Below are 24,027 nucleotides of genomic sequence, written 5' to 3'. Positions count from 1 at the left end.
CTCGTAAGTACTAATTTTATTAAATGATGATACTCTACTGAATCAATTATGCTGAAATGTGTCAAAGCCAAAAACTGATCTACTTTTGATTTGAAATTTTTCGTCATTTCAAGATGGTGGCCATTTACATGACACTCCCAAAAGGAATTTCTAACTACTTTGAAATTTAGCTGCTAATTGCATTTTTGACAACCTATTTGATCTTTTACAGCTTAGTTCACGTTGTAATAATGACCTACAATGAATAGCATTTGTATTTTATCGAATGTTTTGAGTGTATTTAGAAGGAACACTATGAAGGAAAGTACTTTTACATCGTAACAAATTGATGATTATATCAACAGAGAAAACACTGCATGCTGCAGCTGCAGCAGGTTCTTGACATGACAAGGAGACGTGAGACGTGAACTACTGTATAATCAACTTTTCACCTTGAAGGACAAGTATCTAGATAGTGCAAAATAAGATTATAAACCTTGATGTGTTGTACTGCACAATAATAATAATAATAATAATAATAAACCCTGACCTGAACAGCAAAACAGAAATGTGCTTTTGGTTAAACTAAATTCAGAGCAGTAAACAAATTCTTCATAATTAAATATTTGGACTCAAGTAAATACAGAAAATGGTTCAAGATGTTGCCTGGAACATGGAACTGTAGTCATTGAAAGTCTGTTTTCTGCTAGCTGCTTTTTGTTCCAATTAACCGAATCCGTTAGATATAGTTAGAGGACACAAGTTGAAGAACCCTGTTCATGAGCAGCAGGTGTTCAGCTGAATTCTTGATCTGCCATAGGGTGTTAACACACTGACTGCCTTGGGGCTGCCCTCAGGCGCAGCAGAGCCTCGCACATGATGCAGTGTGCCAGACAGCTGCCTTGCCGCCAACTCAGTCCAGGCCAGTACACGTTCAAAAAAAAATTGGATATCACATAAAATATTTTACTCCATCCTTATTTACACACGTCCATTAATACATCAATATTTAGAACAACCTAGGACGCCCAGGGAAGCATCATGTCTCGGTGTAACGTGTCAACTCAGTGCTCCACAGGGATGCTGACTGCTGCAAGTTAGTTACCCCACAACGAGAATTAGAAACAAAAGTGTTAGAATAACAAGATGGGAAGAGCCATTTATTGCTTGTCTGACTAAGTGTGACTTCCTTTATCCTTCATTTCAAAGCTTCAGATCTTTCTGCAGTTTTAGCCAACTTCAAGTAACACTCTTGGCACCTCTTTTGTACTTTTCTATTTCTGTTATATTTTTCTCGTGTGACTGTCAGGCAGAGGACTTTTGTATTTTCCAATACTGGACCACGATAACTGTGGTAATCTCTTCAGCTCCTAGAGAATGTCAAAAAAGATATTGTATGATTTCCTGTGTACTGGTGTCAGTTTGATGGAGAAATACAAAATAATGCACAATACCGCAACAAATCTACAGCACATAGAACTGCAAGAAGCAACAACTAGGTCTAAGGCTAAACTGATAAAATGTCTCCAACCTGAAATTACATTTACAGGCCACTTTCTTTGACAGTTACACATTTTGTCAACAAGCCACATTTGAGTGTAAATGTATTACAAACAAACCACACCACAACATACTGTACTAAACAAAGTGGAGCTTGTGGCTGTCAGTGTTCACGTGGCATCACGGAAACTTGGCAGTCGAAATGTTAACACCGTTCAGTCTTCCGGCAAAGTATAAGGCAGTCCACACACGGGGATATTCTTGTTGGGGATCCCAAGTACAAGTAAAAAATCTTCCAGTTTTTCTGGAAAAGAAGTGGAATGATGAGATAAATGTATGTAGCCAATAATTGTGCAGCGTCAGTGACTGACAACAGCATATGTCAGAACATTCAGAAGTGGCAAAGAAAGAAGAACCCAATGAATTCAATCTGACAAACTTTTAGATGTGGCAAAATTTGAACAAATAATGTCCACCATATTTCATAAACTTAACTGGTAGTAACCAAGTGGATGCAATAATGAATTAAACAAATTGTTAATTCACCACAGTAGGCTACTGGAGATATGGACATAATAGTGAAGTGGTGCAGCTGTATGTTGTGCTTGATGCATAGTCAGCTTTGTTTTCAATGCACCAATTCTAGGTAGTATCAATGGCTCTCAATTTTTTTTCCTTTTTAAATACAGATATTTATACCCAAAGACCACTCAATTAAGATACGATAAAACTAAATAGCTACAAACTCCAACAGGAAATAAACAATCTATTCATGAAATGGTGACTACCCTATAAATGGCACACTAACTGCATACCAAAAGAACAACAGATTTCAACTGTTTATTACAGTCAGACTATAACATGTAGAAACACACTGCACATATCACTGGACAGATGAAGGTTCAGAAGTTTTGACACAGCTGCGCTGCTGTATGTTTGTTTGTTTGTTTGTTTGTTGCAACATGGCGGCTACACCACAAGAGAAGTCATTTTGCGTGTTGGAATTTACGGGAAGCCAATTCATTGTTCAAGTTCAGTGTGCATTCCGCCTTTGCTTCAGCAAGAAGATGCATCTGCACAAGCAGATTTATCACTGGCAAACAAAATTTGTGGGAGTTGGTTCGCAAACAGAAGAGCAATGGTCAGCCACCCACATCTGATGAAAATGTCGACCGTACCCAAGATGCAGTCATACGGAGCCCTAGGACGTCCGCAAGACAGACAGGCCAGCAACTTCAATTTTGTCAAACAATGACATGACGTGTTCTGAAGCGAAGCCGTCATATAATACCTTACGTGTCTGAGTCACTGTGCCAATTACTTCATGGTGACTGTAACAGAAGGTACAAATTTTGCATTTCAGTTCTCCAGGATGGGGCACACGACACTTTTCCAAACGACTCATCTTTGGAAGAAAGAACAGTTCATCTATGGAGTAAAGTAAATCGACATAATGTAAGAATGCTTGATCGACAAAATGCTGGCACTGGTGCTGAACATTAAAGAGACTTACTGAAACTCTATTTTTTGTGCCGTTTCTGTTCACAAAGTTTAGTAGAAGAAACTGTGACAGGAGTGTCATACCTGGATGTGTCGCAAAACTGGTTGTTTCCTCAACTTCACAAAGATTCCAACAATTTCATTTTCATGCACTACATGCCTCACCTCTCTTTCACTTTGAGATGCTGTGTTATCTTAACACCACCATCCCACAACATGGATTGCAATAGGTGGATAACAAGCTCTTGTTCATTACTTTTAGCCTTCCAGGTCACCAATCCTCACACCTCCAATTTTTCTTTTCTTGGGTAACATAAAAGATAGTGTCACTGTCCCACCTGTGTTAACTTCTTTTCAAGAGCTAAGACACTGGATTGTTGAAGCTGTTTATTGAATTAACAGGGACCTGCTGATTAGTTTGTTAATGAAGATGTGGAGAGCAAATGGAAAAATTTCAAAGGCATCGTTCAACATGCCCTAGACAAGTATGTCCTCAGTAAGGTTTTGAGGGATGAAAGAGATCCACCATAGTTTAATAGCCATGTTAGAAAAGCGCTACGTAAACAAAGAGCACTTCATCTCAGATTTAAGAGAAGTGAAAACCTAGTTGAAAAAACAAAAGCTGAACGAAGCGAAAATGAGCATAAGGAGAGCAATAAGAGAAGCACTCAATGATTTTGAAAGTAAGACATTGTCAACTGACCTGAGTAAAAACCACAAGAGATTTTGGTCATATGTAAAATCAGTAAGTGGGTCAAAAAATCATCTATTCATTCTCTCAGTGACCACACTGGCACCGAAATGGAAGATAACAGAGAGAAGGTCGAAATACTGAATTTGGTGGCAGTAGAATCATTCTGCAATCAGCTTTAAATGCCACTTCACTAATTTTTTTCAGTAGTGTTCCTGGAAAAGAAGGTTGCCTTTGCTACATTTGAGTTCCTGAAGCATCTTGGTAATACTTGTGTGTTGATAGAACCTGCTGGTAACAAATCTAGCACCCTTCCTCTGAATTGCTTATATGTCTTCCTTTAATCTGACCTGGTGGTGATCCCAAACACTCGAGCAGTACCCAAGGCTAGGTTGCATCAGTGTACCATATGCAGTCTTGTTTGCAGATGAACCACACTTTCTTAAAACTTTCTAAAAAAAACCTAAGTCGACCATTTGCTTTGCCAGTACAGTCCTTAAATGTGTGGTACATAACATATTGTTTTGCAAAGTTATACCTGGATACTTAATTGACCTGGCTGTGTCCAGCAGCACACTACTAATGCTGCATTCGAACATAGTGGGATTGTTTTTCCTACTCATCCGCATTACTTACATTTTTCACATTTAGCACTAACTGCCATTTATCACAAAAAATAGAAGTTTTGTCCAACTCATCTTGATCCTCCTACAGTCACTCAATGGAAACACTTTCCCATACACCACAGCTTCATCAGCAGTCAGTCACAGATTGCGGCTCATCCTGTGTGCCATATCGTTTAGCTGTCCTATCACACTTCCCTGGGGCATGCCTGATGATACTTGCCAGGTATAGATTGGGAGTGTGATGCCATCAAAACTTGTGCCAGAGACAGAGAATCGTGTGGCATTGTTCTGGATGTCTTGTCCGATAATTACCTTGAGCAGACCTGAACTTATCGAATCAGTTAACGGAGAGGAAGGTATCAGTGATCATAAGGCTGTGACAGCATCTATGATGGTGGGTCCTGCAAGAAATGTTAAGAAAGGCAGGAAGATATATTTGCTCAGCAAGGCTGACAGGATACAAATGTGGAGGACAAATGAAAAAAAATTCAAAAGCATCGTTCAATATGCCCTAGACAAGTACGTTCTGGGTAAGGTTTTAAGTGATGGGAAAGATCCACCATGGTTTAATACCTGCGTTAGATAAGTGCTACATAAACAAAGCCCACTTCATCTCAGATTTAAGAGATGTAAAAAAACTAGTTGACAGACAAAAGCTGAACTAAACGAAATGAGCATAAGGAGAGCAATGAGAGAAGCACTCAATGATTGTGAAAGTAAGACATTGTCGACTGACCTGAGTAAAAACCACAAGAAATTTTGGTCATATGTAAAATCAGTAAGTGGGTAAAAAATCATCTATTCATTCTCTCAGTGACCACACTGGCACCGAAATGGAAGATAACAGAGAGAAGGTCGAAATACTGAATTTGGTCTTCCAAAGTTGTTTCACCGCAGAAGATCGTAACACTTTCCCTCCTTTCAGTCGTTGTGTGAACGTTGTAATGGCAGATATTGAGATAGTCGATCACGGAATTGAAAAGCAGCTACAGTTGCTTAGTAGTGGTAAGGCATCATTACCAAATGAGATACCTATAAGGCATCAGGATCAGATGAGATACGTATAAGATTCTATAAGGATTGTGCAAAAGAAATTGCTCTACTTCTAGCAGTAATTTATCATAGATCGCTTGAGCAATGAAAGGTATCTAACAACTGGAAAAAAAGTGCAAGTCAGTCCTGTTTTTAAGAAAGGCTGTAAGACAGATCCACACAATTATAGACCTATATTGTTGATGTCAATCTGTTGTGGAATTATGGAACATGTTTTATGTTCAAGAATTATGACGTTTTTCGAAAACAAACACCTCCTCTATGAAAATCAACATGGATTTCATAAACAGACATCCTGTGAGGCTCAGCTCACTCCATTCCTCCATGAGAACCACAGCGCAGTGGACAATGGCGGTCAGGTTGATGCCATGTTCCTCGATTTCAGTAAGGCATTTGACAACATCCCGCATTGCCATTTAATAAAAAATTATGAGCTTATGGAGTTTCAAAGCAGACTTGCGATTCGATTTGAGACTTTCTTGCAGTTAGAACTCAACAAGTCACTCTTGACTTAACAAAACTGACAGCTGTAAAGGTAATATCTGGAGTACCACAGAGAAGTGTGATAGGACCGTTGCTGTTTACAATGTATATAAATGATCTGTAGAAAGCATCGGATGCTCTTTAAGACTATTCACAGATGATTCAGTTGCCTACACCAAAGTAGCAATGCCAGAAGACACTAAAATTTTGCAGAATGACCTAAAGAGAACTGATGAATTGTGCAGGCTCTGGTAGTTGACCCTGAATGTAACATATTGTGCATACATTGGAAAAGAAACCCACTATTGAACAGCTACACTATTGATGACAAACAGCTGGAGACAGTGTCTGCCGTGAAATATTTAGGTAACTATCCAGAGCGATCTCAAGTGGAATGACCATATAAAACAGATAGTGGGAAAAGCAGATACCAGACTCAGATTCATTAGACGAACCTTAAGGAAACTTAACTCATCTTCCAAAGAAGTGGTTTATAAGGTACTTGTTCGTCTGATTCTTGAATATTGTTCATCTAACTGGGATCCCTATCAGGTAGGATTGATAGAGGAGGTAAAGAAGATCCCACGAAGAGTGGTGAGTTTCCTCATGGGATTGTTTAGCTGGCAAGAGAGCATTATGGATGTGGTGTTACCGCCAGACACCACACTTGCTAGGTGGTAGCCTTTAAATCGGCCGCGGTCCGGTAGTATACGTCGGACCCGCGTGTCGCCACTATCAGTGATTGCAGACCGAGCGCCGCCACATGGCAGGTCTACAGAGACTTCCTGTCACTCACCCCAGTTGTACAGCCGTCTTTGCTAGTGATGGTTCATTGACTTCTACACTCTCATTTGCCGAGACGCTAGTTAGCATAGCCTTCAGGTACGTTATTTGCTATGACCTAGCAAGGTGCCATTATCCGTTACTATTAATATTGTGAGAATCATGTACCGTCCAGACCGACGTTCATCATTAATGGATTAAAGTTAAGTATTCCACCAGCTACGTCCGTTTTTCTCAATTCTCATTACCTTGTCATGTTCCAGACCTCACGCCAGCCTGCATGAGTTAAAATGCGTGCATTTCTTTAACAAAATTATTTTGAAGTTTATTCACTACCCTTCTGGAGAAGCTTCATCAAAGCTTGTACTTGTTCAGGGTACCTGCATATACAACAGCACATACTACTAATAGTACAAGGGTTAATGACAATCGTTATGCAACCTATTACACCATCATCATATCAGCTCTTTACATGTGAAATCTTTACAAACGTTGAGCTGCATGTTCATTGCTCTTGTGTCCACATACATCAAGTATAATTCTTTCCCTATATACCTGGTCCAACAGAATTAAATTCAGGAAATCTAAAACCTTATACAAGAATGTGCCCAAGACATTGTGATCACACCTATCTGTTTGAATTATTTATTTTGTAAGTTCTTATTTCATATGCATTATGCACTTTTAATTAATGTTATTTTTAACTTGATGGCTTTTTCTCCCGAAATCAGATCTTGGCAACATTGTATGCCTAACACTTCCTTATTTTAATTTTCTTCAATTTTAAAATCCAGTTTTCAATTTTTTCAGTTATTTTTCTTTGAAACTATCACCAGAAACACAGTCATATGTAACAGCACTTCTGCCAGTTGAAGAGATGTAATTATAATTTACCATCCCATTACTGTGGTAAATTTTTAGTTTCTTCTTACCTTAAAAACTAGAAAATTGTGAACATTCTGGTCTTAACATATTCTAAACAGGATATTTGCTGTAGTGATCCTTACTAACAAATACAAGGGTTACTGGAAAAATTTTCTTCTTCTACTATCTCTTTATGCAGGTTGCTGGTAACTGCTGCAATTTATGGCACTTACTTCTTTCTGCAGCACTGCTGGAAAAGTTTTCAGTGGTGATGCACAGCAGGTATTAAGTAACACACATAGAGCAGTAAAGCAGAATGACAAGAATCTTCATCCATAGTTACCTTTCTCGAAACATACTAGCAAATTCAAAACAATATTAAGAAGTTCCTTCAAAAACACACTAGGATTGTGGTAAATCATGACAAAAAAACATTTAAAACTTATCAGAAATTTTAATTCTGATCATTTAGTATCTGGAAAGTTTTTACAGTGACAGATGCAAATTTCTGGGACGCAATTATTTAAACGGTTTTTGTGATTTTATGAAGAGGATTTAAAAATATAACAAAATTAATGGAAAAGACATAGATACTTAATATTGCTTAAGAAGAAAGCATCATATTATTGCAATAATTAACAAACATAATACACGGTTCATCAATAATTACAAGTGATTCCAAATAAAACAGTCTCCATTCAACAAAGAGAAAAGAAGTTTGTTTTCTTTATATTTGTCGGTTGCTCATTCATATCAACACCATCATAGCACTGCTACTTCAATACCTTAAGTAAAAGGTAGCTTGTACGCTGCCTAATATCACACTGTTCTGAGTCAACCTAGAGTGAAAACAGTACTCATGTTAGCTAATGCTCAAACTGAGTAAATCAGTTTTAAAAAGTTTACTTTTATAAACAGTAACATCAGCCATTGCGTGTTAACAATAATATATACATACGAATGATCTGAGCCAAAAATATTAACTGCTTAGTGTATAAATAGATTTTTTAAATCTTTTTCTTCAAGGACTACAATCATCTGAGGACCAATCGTTTTTCTTTTTATCATAAAATGGAAAGCCTGCACACATGCACACTCACTACACAGTACTACTACAGTAGTACCTACTGAATCAAACATCCTCTAAGTGAAGGTCACCTTTCACAAATACCTACACTGTCACAGTACTGTTCAAAAAGTATTCAAAAACACTTCCATACAGTGCTCCAGAAATGCTGACAAAAATCTGGAAAGCAATTATTGTGATAAGAAATAAATACAGAATTAATAAAATAGGTAATCACAGTTTTATGATCTAAAACTGAAATGTCACCAAGCTGTCAAAACATTCTAATAAAATGCTAGACACACACACACCAGCAATACAGCAGACTGCATAATCTGAAATATACTGGACTCTTACTGTACACAATTTAAAAGCAAAGCACGTGGAGGGAAACACAAGATGTGTTCCATTCTGCTCATACGGTTTATAAAACCATACAGTTTGCAACACATGTAAGATGTTGCCATAGTAATAGTAGAGTACACATGGTACAATACACCATCATAACAATTAGGCTTCAGTTCAGGAAGACTTAAATCATGAGAGCTTCTGAGCTTAACATGATGGTAGTTTTTTTTGTTTTTTGTTTTTTTAATTTCTATTCAGTCATTTGGATCAGTTGTGTATCAAAGCAAACACTGGTGTTGCATATCCACACATTTGACGTGACAATGATTCCACACACTTCAACTGCTGAACTGACTTCAGCTATGATACTCTTGAAGCACTAATATGATTCACCGTACGACATACTACACGACACCACTCAACCACATGAAAACTAAACAATCTGATGTTTGTGTGTATGTGTATATATAAATTTTATATAATAAAACGGTGCCAAAAGAAGCTGTAGAATTAATAGAAACAAATGTTATGTACAATTTAATATCGGCTAAAAACGTGGCTGAATGAAAAAGTTGAAAACCTGACATTAGAGAGAGAGAGAGATAGATAGACTGCGAGTTTTCCCAGTCTTGTAACCTTTCTGTTGTCTCATTATAGACAATCTCTTAGGAAAATTACTGTACATGGAATTTTTATTTCTCTTCTCTACACCTGGACCACTTTATACAACTTAGTCTCACAGGTTGCCAAGGTCCTTCTGAAGGACCTACGTAGGAAAACTTTGCTCAACGAGAGAACATTAATCCTGCAATTTTCACAAGCTCAGGGACTCGGTGCTCCACTTCAATGCTTGCTACATTCTCTCAGGCATTTTTAGCTAGTCACAGGAATGTGCCAGCCATTTTGATTACTCAGTGTACTCCCACCATTCTTTTTCATACCCCTCATGAACATGCTCCAGCAGCGCTTTCCGTCTTCCATCACAATACCTAAACCAACAAACAGAAAAATTAGAATTTCAGTGGCAATTCATTCTGAAAATATTCTGAATGGCTTTGAAGTATTATACAGAATATTTTTCTTCAATGCACACGGCTTAAGCTTACAGCAAATACAGAATATCATATAATGATGAAGCTTATCAAATAAAGGATTCCAAAACTGAACTAGAAAGGAGAAAGATTTGGAATTAATATCATGTCAACATTAGTTCATTAGAGGCGCAGAATAAACTCAGACTGGACAATAATGGAAGAGGAATCAACCAAAGCCTCTCTGGAGAAATCATCCTGGCATTAGTCTGGTGTGATTTAAGAGAACTGCGGAAAACCGCAGACCGGTATACCACACTTGAATTTGAAACCCTTTCTCCCCAAGTACCACCACCTCATGTCACTTGAGAAGAGTACTAAATGTATCTAAAGGCATTTAGATGTTTTCCAATGAATAGTTTTTAGTATTCAAATGACTATCCCTCCAAAACAATCACACACATTGGTGTCTCCTACCTCAGCTAGAACTCCAAGACTTATAAGTATGATTTTTGAAAAAAAGGAAGTTCATCACACCATTTATTCAAAATAATTAAGTATAGGTGGTATGATATTCATAGAACTATTAGCACTTGTGTGCATACGTACACATCTGAAAGACAATGAAATGTACAATAATCTACTGAAAGAATATTAATATTAACGAGATCTTAAGTATATTTTTTTTAGTGCCCCAAAAGAAATATAAACTTTTATCACCACCTCTAACTTGTTACACTGCTGCCAGAATAATAATAATAAAAGCCTCATCTACTACTTTTTTCTTTAATTAAACTGCATTTCATTACCATTGTTTTATTTTTTGTTACCTCTATAATCTCTTTTCATGAGGCTATCCATTCCATTCCAAATCCTTTGCTATCACGAACAAAATAACAATGAGTTTTCATTCCCTTTTCAAATTTCTCCTAGTTTCCTTCCAGCTTGCACAATGCACAGATTGAGTAAAATGGGGAAGAGGCTACAACACTGTATCATTCTCTTCTCAACTACTGCTTCCCTTTCACATGCTTCGACTCTTCTCCCTGTATTTTATCTGTGTTAACTTCAGAGTTACATAGAGAGTATTCCAGTCAACAATGTCAAAAGCTTTTTGTAAATATACAATCACTATAAATGTAGATTTTCCTTTCTTTAACTGTCTAAGGTAAATCACAGGGTCAGTATTGTCTTGTAGGTTCATAGGTTTCTATGGGACTCAAAGTTTTCCTGAGGTTGGCATTAGCCCAGATTTTCTGTACTTTGCAACCATGACTTATTAAAACTGATGGGTTGATAATATTCACACCTATCTGCACATCTATTTTTTTGAATTTGAATTATTACATTTTCCTGGAAGTATGAAGGTATTTCACATGCCTCACTAGATGGAACAGTCTTTCCATGACTGGTTCTCCCAAGGATCTCAATAATTCTGATGGAATGTCATTTACTTCTTGTACCACATTTCACCTTAAGTCTTTCAGTGCTCTATTAAATTCTTTTTGTAGTATCTTATCACCCTCCTCATCTTCCTTTACTTCCTCTTCCCTTTCTAAAATATTTCTTGAAGTCCCTTTCTATTCTACAGCCCTTCTGAGGAAAGTACGTAAGTGAAGGGGAGTGATGTGAAGTAGAATGAGCATGTGAGGATTGTGGTAAGCAAGGCAACAGATCGACTTCAGTTTACTGGAAGAATTTTGGGAAGCTGCGCTTCATCTGTAAAGCAGACCAAATATAGGATGCTAGTGCGATGTATTCTTGATAGCTGCTGAAGTATTTGGGATCCGACCGAAACAGGTCAGATTAAAGGAAGACATCAAAGCAATTGAATGGCTGGCTGCTAGATTTATTACTGGTAGGTTTGAACACACAAGTGTTGCACAGATGCTTTGGAATTCAAATGGGGATCCTTGGAGGGAAGTCAACATTCTTTTAGAGGAGCACAATTGAGAAAATTTAGAGAACTGGTATTTGAAGCTGACTACAGAACGATTCTCCTGTCACCAACAGACATTTTGTGTAAGGACCACGAAGATAAGATGCAAAAAATTAGGGTTTGTACAGAGGCATACAAACAGTCATTTTTCCCCTCACTCTATCTGTGAGTGGAACAGGAAAGCAAATGACCAGTAATGTGTATGAAGTCTTGCAGAATATATATGTAGATGTAAAGGAATGAGTCTAGTGACAAAGAAGTCTGCAAATTGGGAAATCCAATGAGCAACTTTGATAAATAGCAGATTATTCTGGCTCAGCACCTAGGAATGAGCTTATCAGGAATGGCGAAGCTGGTGCCTGTTCATGTGACACAGCCATGAGCACCTATGAAAAGGAATTGAAGGACAGTGAAGCCCTGTGTATGCAATTAGATATCGGAAGCTACACTTTGTCAAAGAAAACAGAGGTTGGCGAGTTGCCTGCTCCCTGGAGAAGGACAGGCTGCTATTTGTGGTAGACCTCACAACAGAGTACAAAGTTGGTGCCGGTACGTGTTTCAGTACACACTGTCCGGATTCATCACCATCCAGGCCGCTTGAAATGTGAACTAGGTCACAGATGCAGGCTAGTGAGGGCAATATTTGCTATGGGGGAGAGTTGCCTGGGATTTTGTGGGACCTGTGCTAGTTATTAAAGAGCACGATAGCAGCCGTGGACTATGTAAGATTACTGTGGACCATATGCATACCTCGATCCTCAACATTCTCTCCAATGGCGATGCCATGTTCCAACAGGGTAACTGTCTGTGTCACAAGGCAAGAACTGTGCTGCAGTAGTCAAGGGTTGAGGCACTGAACTCAAGCTCATGTCTTATTAACTAATTTGGCTATGTGAACCCAATGGAACAGAACTGGGATGCCGAAAATATACTGGGCTGAATTTACTTTACTTGTACAAAGACATTTGGCGCAGCACACCTCCAGAATCCTCCCAAGGGCTTCTTGAATTCTTGCTGAGCAGAGTCACTGCTGTATTGTCTTCCAAAGATGGACAAACAGCTACTAAGCAGATGGTCATACCATTGTGGCCCATCAGTATATTCCCCCCACCTTTCAGATTTCCCTTCTTTGGTTGGTACTGTTTTGTCATCTGAGCTGTTGATATTCATACAGATGCTGCTCCCTTCTCCAAAGGTCTCGTTGATCTTCCTGTAGACAATATTTATCTTTCCCCTAGTTATAAATGCTTCTACACTCTTATATGTGTTATAGCTGTATCTACTTAAGCATTTTGCACTTTGTGTCAATTTCACGTTTTAGTTGTCTGTAATCCCTTTTGCCTGCTTAATTTGCTTTTTGTTGTTGTGAATCACAGATTAAAGCTGTCGAAACTGCAGAAAGGTAATATTAATAGATAAGGATTGGATAAATTGAGAGATTGTTGTTGTAAACAACAAAAATGTCTCAGTTTCTAAGGTTTTAATTTGTGGTTTCTAACCAATGGATTATGGCCACAGTTCACGCTGACATCTGGAAATGTTTCTGCATTTTAAAAATCTGATGTCAAACTTACTGTCTTACCATGATATAATCTATCTGAAACCTCCCAGAGTGTCTTCACGCATACAACTTTGTATTACAATTTTTAAATCAAGTTTCTACCTCAATCAAATGATGCTCTGTGCAAAATTTTTCCAGACAGCTTCCCCTTTCATTTGTATCCTGCAGCCCATGTTCTCTTACTATTTTCCCTTTCACTTACTTTCCCTACTAATGAATTCCAGTCTCCAACCAAAATTAAATTTTCATATCTCTTAACTGTCTTAATCATTCTGTTTTATCATACATTCTTTCAATTATTTAATTGAATAGATAAAAAGTCTACTCACCAAGCGGCAGCAGCACATACATAAAAGACTGTTGCGATTGGCAAGCTTGAGCCAGTGGCTCCTCCTTCAGGCAGAAGGGTTGAAGGGGAAGGAAGAAGAGTGAATGGTAAAGGAAAAAATTTTGGAGAGGTCCAGGAAAAGGGGTAGATTTTGGGAAAGTCACCCAGAACCATGGGTAAGCGGAGACTTACCGACAGTAGTAATTATGGAAGGGATCCGAGACATGGCCCCAGGGATTTTTCTGGCCAACTGTGCTGCACAAAACAGAGGACTCAACTAAGTACAAGATCCACAGCAGCAGCCGATACTATTGTGGCACTAGTGATGGGAAAACTATCGACCGCATTCTGGTTCTCAGTATCTAAATAGAAACAATGACTTCTACCCCTGTGACCGTCTCCGCTGCAAGACTTGCCCTATGCACCCTCCTACCAACACCTCTAATAGCCCTGTAACTGGCAAAACAAAAACTATCAAAGGGCGAGCCACCTGCAAATTGTCACATTATATACCAGCTATTACGTAAACACTGTTCAGCCTTCTACATCGGCATGACTACCACCAAATTATCAATCAGGATGAATGGGCATAGGCGGAGGGTATATACTGGCAACTCTCAATATCCTGTTGCAGAACATCATGACATTTGTGACCTCAGTGCCTGTTTCACACCACACATGCCATCTGAATTTTTCCCCCAGACACCAGTTTCTCAGAACTCCACAAGTGGGAACTATCACTACATGTCCTTACCCACCTGACCTTAACTTACGTTATTTTTTTCCGTTTCAGCTTTTCTTCATTGTAATTACTCTTTGCTTCTCTCCGTTTTAATTTCTTACATCTTTCATTGTCTTTTCCTCTATTTTTCACCGCCCCCTCCCACCTTTGTTACATACAATGCACTCAGCTTCTCACTATTATTCATTCGTGCATAATGTTTTGGTAGTAATCTCTGTCTTGCATATTGCTCTGTTTTCCATCTTTAAGCTCTCAAGTTTTCAAATTTGTCCGAAGCAGTCCCCAACAACTAGTCTTTCCTTTTCATCCCATATGGTAAATCTCCCCTGAACTGCAAAGTTAAGTGTGACTTTCCCAAAATCTAACCCTTTTCTTAGACCTCTCCAGTCATTTTCCTTCACCCTTCTTCCTTCCCCTTCAACCCTTCTGCCTGAAGGAGCCACTGGCTCAAAAAGCTTGCCAATCACAACGGTCTTTTATGTGTGTGTTCTGCTGCCGCTAGGTGAGTAGATTTTTTATCTATCTAATTAAATAATTTAATAGAAAGAAACTTCCCCATGGGAAAAATATATTGAAAACAAAGATTCCAAGACTTACCAAGCGGGAAAGCACCAGCAGACAGGCACATGAACAAAACACACAAACACACGCACAGAATTACGAGCTTTCGCAACTGGCAGTTGCTTCGTCAGAAAAGAGGGGAGGAGAGGGAAAAATGAAAGGATGTGGGTTTTAAGGGAGAGGGTAAGGAGTCATTCCAATCCCGGGAGCGGAAAGACTTCCCTTAGGGGAAAAAAAGGACAGGTGTACACTCGCACACACACACATATCCATCCGCACATACACAGACATATGTCTGCTTGTGTCTGTGTATGTGCGGATGGATATGTGTGTGTGTGCGAGTGTACACCTGTCCTTTTTTCCCCTAAGGGAAGTCTTTCCGCTCCCGGGATTGGAATGACTCCTTACCCTCTCCCTTAAAACCCACATCCTTTCATTTTTCCCTCTCCTTCCCTCTTTTCTGACGAAGCAACTGCCAGTTGCGAAAGCTCGTAATTCTGTGTGTGTGTTTGTGTGTTTTGTTCATGTGCCTGTCTGCCGGCGCTTTCCCGCTTGGTAAGTCTTGGAATCTTTGTTTTCAATATAATTAAATAATTTTATCAATAATTGATTTTTTTCTTTGTACTATTCTTTCAATACTTCATCTTCTGCAGAGCTAGTAGGCATATAAACTTGTACTACTGTGTGGTGGGCATGGCACTCATTCACTATGCTGTTCACACTACCTTATATATATTTCTATTTTTCTACTAATTTTTAGACCTACTCTTGCATTACGCCTATTTGACTTTCTATTTGTAACCCTGTACTCACCCGACCAGAAGCCCTGTTCTTCCTGAACTTCACAAATTCCCACTATATTTAACTTCCTTTTTAAATTGTTTAACCTGCTTATTTGATTAAAGATTCTAACAGTACATGCTCAATTCATAGAGGACCAGTTTAGTATTTTTCCTGGTGATGTGATTTTCCCATGCAGGCCCCAGCCACACCTGGGGAGGCGGATGTATCTCCGGAATATTTTACCCCAGAGGATGCCAACACATTACACCACATAACAGATCCCGTGACGAAACACACCACTCTTCATTGCATTTTGCATTTTCTCTATCTTCTCTATCAGTCCTATCTGAAAGGGATCCCAGATAGATGAACAATACTCAAGAATTGGGCGAACAAGTGCCTTACAAGCAACTTCTTTCGTGGATGAGTTACATTTCCTTAAGATTCTTCCGATGAATCTGAGTCTTGTGTCTGCTTTTCCCACTATCTGTTTTATATGGTGATTCCACCTAAGATAGCTCTGGATAGTTACGTCGTCTCCAGCTGTTTGTCATCAATAGTGTAGCTGTACAATAGTGGGTTTCTTTTCTTATGTACGCACACTATGTTACATTCAGGGTCAACTACCAGAGCCTGCACAATTCATCAGTTCTCTTTAGGTCATTCTGCAAAATTTTAGTGTCTTCTGGCATTGCTACTTTGGTGTAGGCAACTGAATCATCTGTGAATAGTCTTAAAGAGCATCCGATGCTTTCTACAGATCATTTATATACATTGTAAACAGCAACGGTCCTATCACACTTCTCTGTGGTACTCCAGATATTACCTTTACAGCTGTCAGTTTTGTTAAGTCAAGAGTGACTTGTTGAGTTCTAACTGCAAGAAAGTCTCAAATCGAATCGCAAGTCTGCTTTGAAACTCCATAAGCTCATAATTTTTTATTAAATGGCAATGCGGGATGTTGTCAAATGCCTTACTGAAATCGAGGAACATGGCATCAACCTGACCGCCATTGTCCACTGCGCTGTGGTTCTCATGGAGGAATGGAGTGAGCTGAGCCTCACAGGATGTCTGTTTATGAAATCCATGTTGATTTTCATAGAGGAGGTGTTTGTTTTCGAAAAACGTCATAATTCTTGAACATAAAACATGTTCCATAATTCCACAACAGATTGACATCAACAATATAGGTCTATAATTGTGTGGATCTGTCTTACAGCCTTTCTTAAAAACAGGACTGACTTGCACTTTTTTTCCAGTTGTTAGATACCTTTCATTGCTCAAGCGATCTATGATAAATTACTGCTAGAAGTAGAGCAATTTCTTTTGCACAATCCTTATAGAATCTTATACGTATCTCATCTGATCCTGATGCCTTATAGGTATCTCATTTGGTAATGATGCCTTACCACTACTAAGCAACTGTAGCTGCTTTTCAATTCCGTGATCGACTATCTCAATATCTGCCATTACAACGTTCACACAACGACTGAAAGGAGGGAAAGTGTTACGATCTTCTGCGGTGAAACAACTTTGGAAGACCAAATTCAGTATTTCGACCTTCTCTCTGTTATCTTCCATTTCGGTGCCAGTGTGGTCACTGAGAGAATGAATAGATGATTTTTTACCCACTTACTGATTTTACATATGACCAAAATTTCTTGTGGTTTTTACTCAGGTCAGTCGACAATGTCTTACTTTCACAATCATTGAGTGCTTCTCTCATTGCTCTCCTTATGCTCATTTCGTTTAGTTCAGCTTTTGTCTGTCAACTAGTTTTTTTACATCTCTTAAATCTGAGATGAAGTGGGCTTTGTTTATGTAGCACTTATCTAACGCAGGTATTAAACCATGGTGGATCTTTCCCATCACTTAAAACCTTACCCAGAACGTACTTGTCTAGGGCATATTGAACGATGCTTTTGAATTTTTTTTCATTTGTCCTCCACATTTGTATCCTGTCAGCCTTGCTGAGCAAATATATCTTCCTGCCTTTCTTAACATTTCTTGCAGGACCCACCATCATAGATGCTGTCACAGCCTTATGATCACTGATACCTTCCTCTCCGTTAACTGATTCGATAAGTTCAGGTCTGCTCAAGGTAATTATCGGACAAGACATCCAGAACAATGCCACACGATTCTCTGTCTCTGGCACAAGTTTTGATGGCATCACACTCCCAATCTATACCTGGCAAGTATCATCAGGCATGCCCCAGGGAAGTGTGATAGGACAGCTAAACGATATGGCACACAGGATGAGCCGCAATCTGTGACTGACTGCTGATGAAGCTGTGGTGTATGGGAAAGTGTTTCCATTGAGTGACTGTAGGAGGATCAAGATGAGTTGGACAAAACTTCTATTTTTTGTGATAAATGGCAGTTAGTGCTAAATGTGAAAAATGTAAGTAATGCGGATGAGTAGGAAAAACAATCCCACTATGTTCGAATGCAGCATTAGTAGTGTGCTGCTGGACACAGCCAGGTCAATTAAGTATCCAGGTATAACTTTGCAAAACAATATGTTATGTACCACACATTTAAGGACTGTACTGGCAAAGCAAATGGTCGACTTAGGTTTTTTTTAGAAAGTTTTAAGAAAGTGTGGTTCATCTGCAAACAAGACTGCATATGGTACACTGATGCAACCTAGCCTTGGGTACTGCTCGAGTGTTTGGGATCACCACCAGGTCAGATTAAAGGAAGACATATAAGCAATTCAGAGGAAGGGTGCTAGATTTGTTACCAGCAGGTTCTATCAACACACAAGTATTACCAAGATGCTTCAGGAACTCAAATGTAGCAAAGACAACATTCTTTTCCAGGAACACTACTGAAAAAAATTAGTGAAGTGGCATTTAAAGCTGATTGCAGAATGATTCTACTGCCACCAACATAGATTTAGTTTAAGGACTACAAGTGTAAGCGAAATATGGACCTGTACGGGGGCATACAGACAGTCATTTCTGTTTGTCTGCATGAATAACCACCGAAAAACTGTGGCTAAGACACAGCTGGACGACCCAGTTGCTGAACTCTGCCCTACACAACAACCTTCCCTTCAATGACTGCTTCACTGTCTGTGTCATCTGGATCCTTCCTACCAACAACAGCTTTTCTGAATTGCGCAGGCGGGAAGTCACTCTGCAAGGTATCCTTCGGTCCTGTCCTTCTGACTCTGCTGCACTTAGCTGCCCTATCCTGCCCCACCATGAGACCATGCTCTCACACAGAGCACAAACCTCCCCCTCCCTGCATCATGCCCTCACCACCCACCTCAAATTGCAGCTCACATCAAACACAGTTGCAGTCCACAGTCAGGCAACAGCAGCCAGTAACAGTCACAATTTGTGTGTAAGTTGTGCTTGTGTGAATGCATGTGTATTTTCTATTTCCATAGAAGAACTTTATGTCCAAAAGCTTAAATGTTTAACATCTTTTCATTGATCTGCCTGGACTCTAATGTTTCTACTACAATGGATGAATTCAATGGATTCCATAAATTTGGCAAAAATCCACAGAACAGCAACACATCCAGAAAATATTATGAAATTAAGAACTGATTGCTGAAATTAGGTACTACACAAAACTAGTTGCAATGCTATCCACTTATCATCTGGGCATGTCAGACAACAGCGTATTTGAGAGCCTAATAGTATTTGCAGTTGCGAGGCTGAGTGGTATCAAGATGGCACCAATTGGGTAACTGTGGAGGAAGCCAAGAGTAGATTAGTAACATGGTTACTTTGGAAAGGTGGTGAGATATTATTCTGACATTCACAGCCTACTCCAGCAATTTGTAACCACAGGGTTGACATCCAGTAGGCTCTGTCAAAAACGTTCAATGTTTCCTACTATGAACAAGGAAAAAAGTAAGACATTGAACTGTAGCAAGGGATTGGGATTGGGAGTGGCATCATATCCCCATGGAAGACCCAGATGCAAGACCTCCCCAATACACCCAGCCAACACTTCCTATCCAGTCCTGTCACAGGCTAATCCATGTCATATACCAGCTTTGCTGCAATCATTGCACAGCTTTTTACATTGGTTATGACTATCAACCAGGATCAACAGTCATCGCCAACAGCAAAGAAGACCATCCTGTGGCACAACATGCAACTAAACATAATAGGCTTGATTTCAATGACTGCTTCACTACCTGAGCCATCTGGATCCTCCCCTCCACCAGCAGCTTTTGAGAGTTGTGCAGATGGGAGTTATCTTCACAACACATTCTCCGCTCTCAAAATTATCCTGGGCTCAATCTACCATAACCTACAGTCCATGCACCCTCCACCTAACAGTGTCCGTCCCGTCTGTGTGATCACTTCCTCCCTATTCTCATCCCCTTACCCTCTGTGTTCCACCCTCTGCTATCGCATACGCCCATCTTTCCCCTTCCTTGCTCTTCTCCTTTTTTGCTGCCCGTTTCCCCCCCCCCTTCCTGCCCCACAGCTATCTGGTGCTATGCCTAATAGCATTCTAGTCACTGTCCGCTCCACCCCCCCCCCCCCCCACCTTACCTTGCTAGGCCTTCCCTTTTCCTGCCACATTTTCCTTATATTATTGATATTACAACCCGGAGTTTCCATTGTTTGAACAATCTGTTAAGTTCAAACTAAGCTGCACACCTCGTGACAGGTTTACTTACTCATCTCAAGGGTACTGAGGAGTTGTGTCAATACCAACCTCCTAGCAGAATGTTTTCCTGCAGACTTTAAGGGATTTGCACGTACACAGACAGCAAACTTACCTTGCAGAACTAATACAAGGAAACATCGTGAGGGAATTTATCATGTTTAACAACAGCTCAGTATCTACTGAAATTTTTAGTAGAAGTTGCAACAAACTTTTAGCGGTTCTCCTACCTGTATTTATCCTGGACTATTTGCTTTATGTCTGCCAAATTTTCAGATGTAATATCTCTCTCCAAGTACTCTGACAATGTTTCTGTGGCACTTTCCAAATCCCGTTGGTTATCCTGGGAAGAAGTAAACAGGTTTTAAGAGAACTTAGCATACACTCTGATTAATTAGTTACTGAATACTACAACATCCCTACACCAAACTATATGTTCCAGTGCTTAATACTGTATGTAAGTACAATGTAATTCTTGTTAGTCACTAGATTATCATTATTGTACAAAGAACTCAGACTGATGTGTCCTGGATGTGGGAGATTGTTCACTAAAGAAAATCTAGAGTTTCAAATGTAGAAAACAGAACTATTTAAATGTAGAAAACAGAACTATTTGTGTGACTGCCATAGCTAACTGCCATCTTGATGCCTATAGAACCAGCTTTTTGCAATGAAGGAAAAAAAAAGGTTACATAATGAGGTTAGTTGTGGTTGTGCTTTTCTGACACACACAGATGTGAAACTGTATCAAAGATCAACCAAGTTCTGAACTAGGAATGTTCTTCCTAAGATTAACACAGCAAAAAACTAAGTCACAGTCTCCCGCTAATTAATGACACCAAATTTAAAAACAGATGACATTTATCATATACAAGTGAAAAAATAAGTACCTCAAAAATAACTGATTGGTTATTTTTCTTTAAATAATATGCAAACACATATGTATACATCAGAGTTTGGCGGCACTGACACAAGATGTCGACAGCTCTCTTCAAGAACTGAACCTGGAACAATATGCACATACATATACCTATTGTTAAGTCAAATCATATGGGAGAGACACAATGCAGTGAAATCTAAGCTATTATCACAGTAAGAAATTTCTGGTCTCTTAAATTTTTGACATTTTGTGCAGTAATTATGGTCGTCTTTTCTTTAACATGTAATAAAATATAATGTGCACATTCTTTTAATGCAAATTTGTAACAAATTAAAACTGTGTGTGTGTGACTGAGGTCTGAAAGGAAAGGAGTAATGAAAAGTCGAACCTCTGAGTCAGCTGATGATAGCACACTGCTGGGAAATGCTAGTATATAACTGAGATTAGTCCGCTATGTATAAACTGGCTGCTGTTGCATCTGCAGTGCAGACCAAAAATGTTGAAAGGATAGTTTCACTACACTGTGTAGGTACTTTTCCTATCAATAATTATCTCTTCACTGTTCTTGGTTTTCTTGGAAAGTATTGGTTAACAAATGTAATAAGCTCCACTGAGCAGTTTGTAACTTTAATGAAGAGAATATATTCATTTTAACAAAAAATGGACAGACCTTTTTGGATAACGGAAAAAGGGGAGGGGAAGAGGAAGAGAAAGAGGAAGAGGAAAAGAGAGAGAGAGAGACAGAGAGACAGAGAGAGAGAGCAATTTAATTTTTTTTTTATGGGGAAAATGAACTATAAACGACAATTTCAAAAATTATAGATATGAAAACTGCATCAGGGCAAGGACTGCACTCAATAAATTAGTGCATACAATAAACTAGCTAACATGCATCTTCAACAATGTAGGAAAAGACAAATTGCTACTTACCATAAGGAAGATACATCAATTTGCAGACAGTCACAATTAAAAGACACTTGCTTGAAGCTATCAGCCACAGTCTTCATGAGTGAAAGAAACAGACACACGCCATTCATATACACAAGCAAGGACGCACCTCATGCACACATGACCGCCAACTCTCCAGCATCTTCGGCCAGAATACAACATCATGTGGGATGGAAGCAGCTATTTGGAGGGGGCAGGGAAGGGGAAGTGATGGTAGTCTATGGGTGGGGTGATAGACAAATGCTGTATGGTGAAGGGTGCAGGGACTGGACCACCAACTGGCACAGTGTCAGGATGTTGTGGTGTACGGAGTGGGAGGGGGGAAAAAAGAAAAACGGAAAGGAGCAGGGAAAGACAGGCGGATGCATTGGCAGAGAGCTGCAAATAAACAGTATCGGAGATGAGAATGGGGAGGTGGTGCCAGGACTGAGGGGGTGGAAAGTGTTGGGTGGAGGGGGTTGGGACAGTAAATTACCATTGGTTGAGGCCAGGATAATTATGTGAATGGAGAATGTGTTTTAAGGATAAATCCCAAGTGCGCAGTTCAGAAAAGATGGTGATGGAGGGGAGGATCCAGGTGGCTCTGGTAGTGAAGTAGCCACTGAAATGAAGTGTGTTATGTTCAACTCCATGTTGTGTCACATTTACTCTGCTCTCGGCTACAGTCTGGCACTGCCCATTCATCCTGGTGAACAGGTGTTTGGTAATCATAACAACATAAAAACCTGTGCAATGATTGCAGCAAAGCTGGTAAATGACATGACTGATCTCATATGTGGCCCGGCCCCTGATGAGGTAGGATAAACCCGTGACAGGACAGGAATACGAAGTACTCTGTGGGTAGATTGGGCAGGTTTTGCACCTGGGTCTTCCACAGAGATATGATCCTTGTGGCAAGAGAGTGACATTGGAGGTGGCATAGAGATGGAAGGGATGTTGTGGAGGTAGGGTGGGTGATAGAGGGGTGGGAAGTATCTTGGGTACGATGTCGCATTTCAGGGCATGATGAAAGCCTTGGCAAAGGAAGTGGTTCAGTTGTTCCAGTCCAGGGTGGTACTGGCTTTAGGGGACACTCTTAAGAGTGTGGTTCTTGGGGGTGGTGGGAAGATTGGGCGTGTGAGAGGAAATTGCACGGGAGATCTGTTTGCAGACTACATCTGGGGGATAGTGCCTATGTCAGAAGGCCTTGGTGAAACCCTCAGTATACTGGCCAAGAGAGTTTTTGTCACTGCAGATACACTGTTCCCAGGTGACCGGGCTGTCTGTAAGAGAAGAATTTTTTGGTGTGAAAGAGATGACAGCTTTCAAAATGCACGGACTGTTGGTAATTGGTGGGTTTAATGTGGGTTTAACATAGGTGTGAATGCAGCCATCAGCAAGAAGGAGCTCACCATCTAGGAAGGTGGCATGCAGCGTTGAGTATCACCATGTGATGGTGTCCAGGTTGTGGAGGAATGAAGGGTCCAGATCATGAAGACATCATTAATGAACTTGAACCAGTCTAAGAGTTTGATGTTTGGGAGGCTAGGACAGTCTCCTCTAGACGGCCCATAAAAAGGATGGCATAGGAAGATGCCATGCGGGTGCCCATGGCTGTGCCACAGATTTATTTATATGCTTTGCCTTCAAATGAGAAGTAGTTGTGGGTTAGGATAAAGTCAGTAAGGAGTATGAGGAATGAAGTAGTGGGTCCGGAGTCTGAAGGACATTGGGAAAGGTA

General features: G+C 39.7%; 1 protein-coding gene across 2 annotated transcripts in view; it reads right to left on the bottom strand.

Moving 5' to 3' along the window:
- Positions 1–7,913: 7,913 nt before the first annotated feature.
- The window catches only part of LOC126281157 (E3 ubiquitin-protein ligase ariadne-1), a 76,615-nt gene continuing 60,501 nt past the window's right edge, over positions 7,914–24,027 (bottom strand). For both annotated transcript variants that reach the window (XM_049979825.1, XM_049979824.1), the window contains exons 9-11: positions 21,370–21,483; positions 20,710–20,822; positions 7,914–9,882 (exon numbers count right to left, since the gene is read on the bottom strand). In XM_049979825.1, the coding sequence (XP_049835782.1) occupies positions 9,801–9,882; positions 20,710–20,822; positions 21,370–21,483 (309 nt within the window). In that variant the 3' untranslated portion in view covers positions 7,914–9,800. The remainder of the gene's footprint in view (positions 9,883–20,709; positions 20,823–21,369; positions 21,484–24,027) is intronic.

Source organism: Schistocerca gregaria, chromosome 7 (genome assembly GCF_023897955.1).
Source record: "Schistocerca gregaria isolate iqSchGreg1 chromosome 7, iqSchGreg1.2, whole genome shotgun sequence".
NCBI classification, from domain to species: Eukaryota; Metazoa; Arthropoda; class Insecta; order Orthoptera; family Acrididae; genus Schistocerca; species Schistocerca gregaria.
The sequence above is the reverse complement of the archived record's forward strand: the minus strand, read 5'-3'. Positions and strand labels throughout refer to the sequence as shown.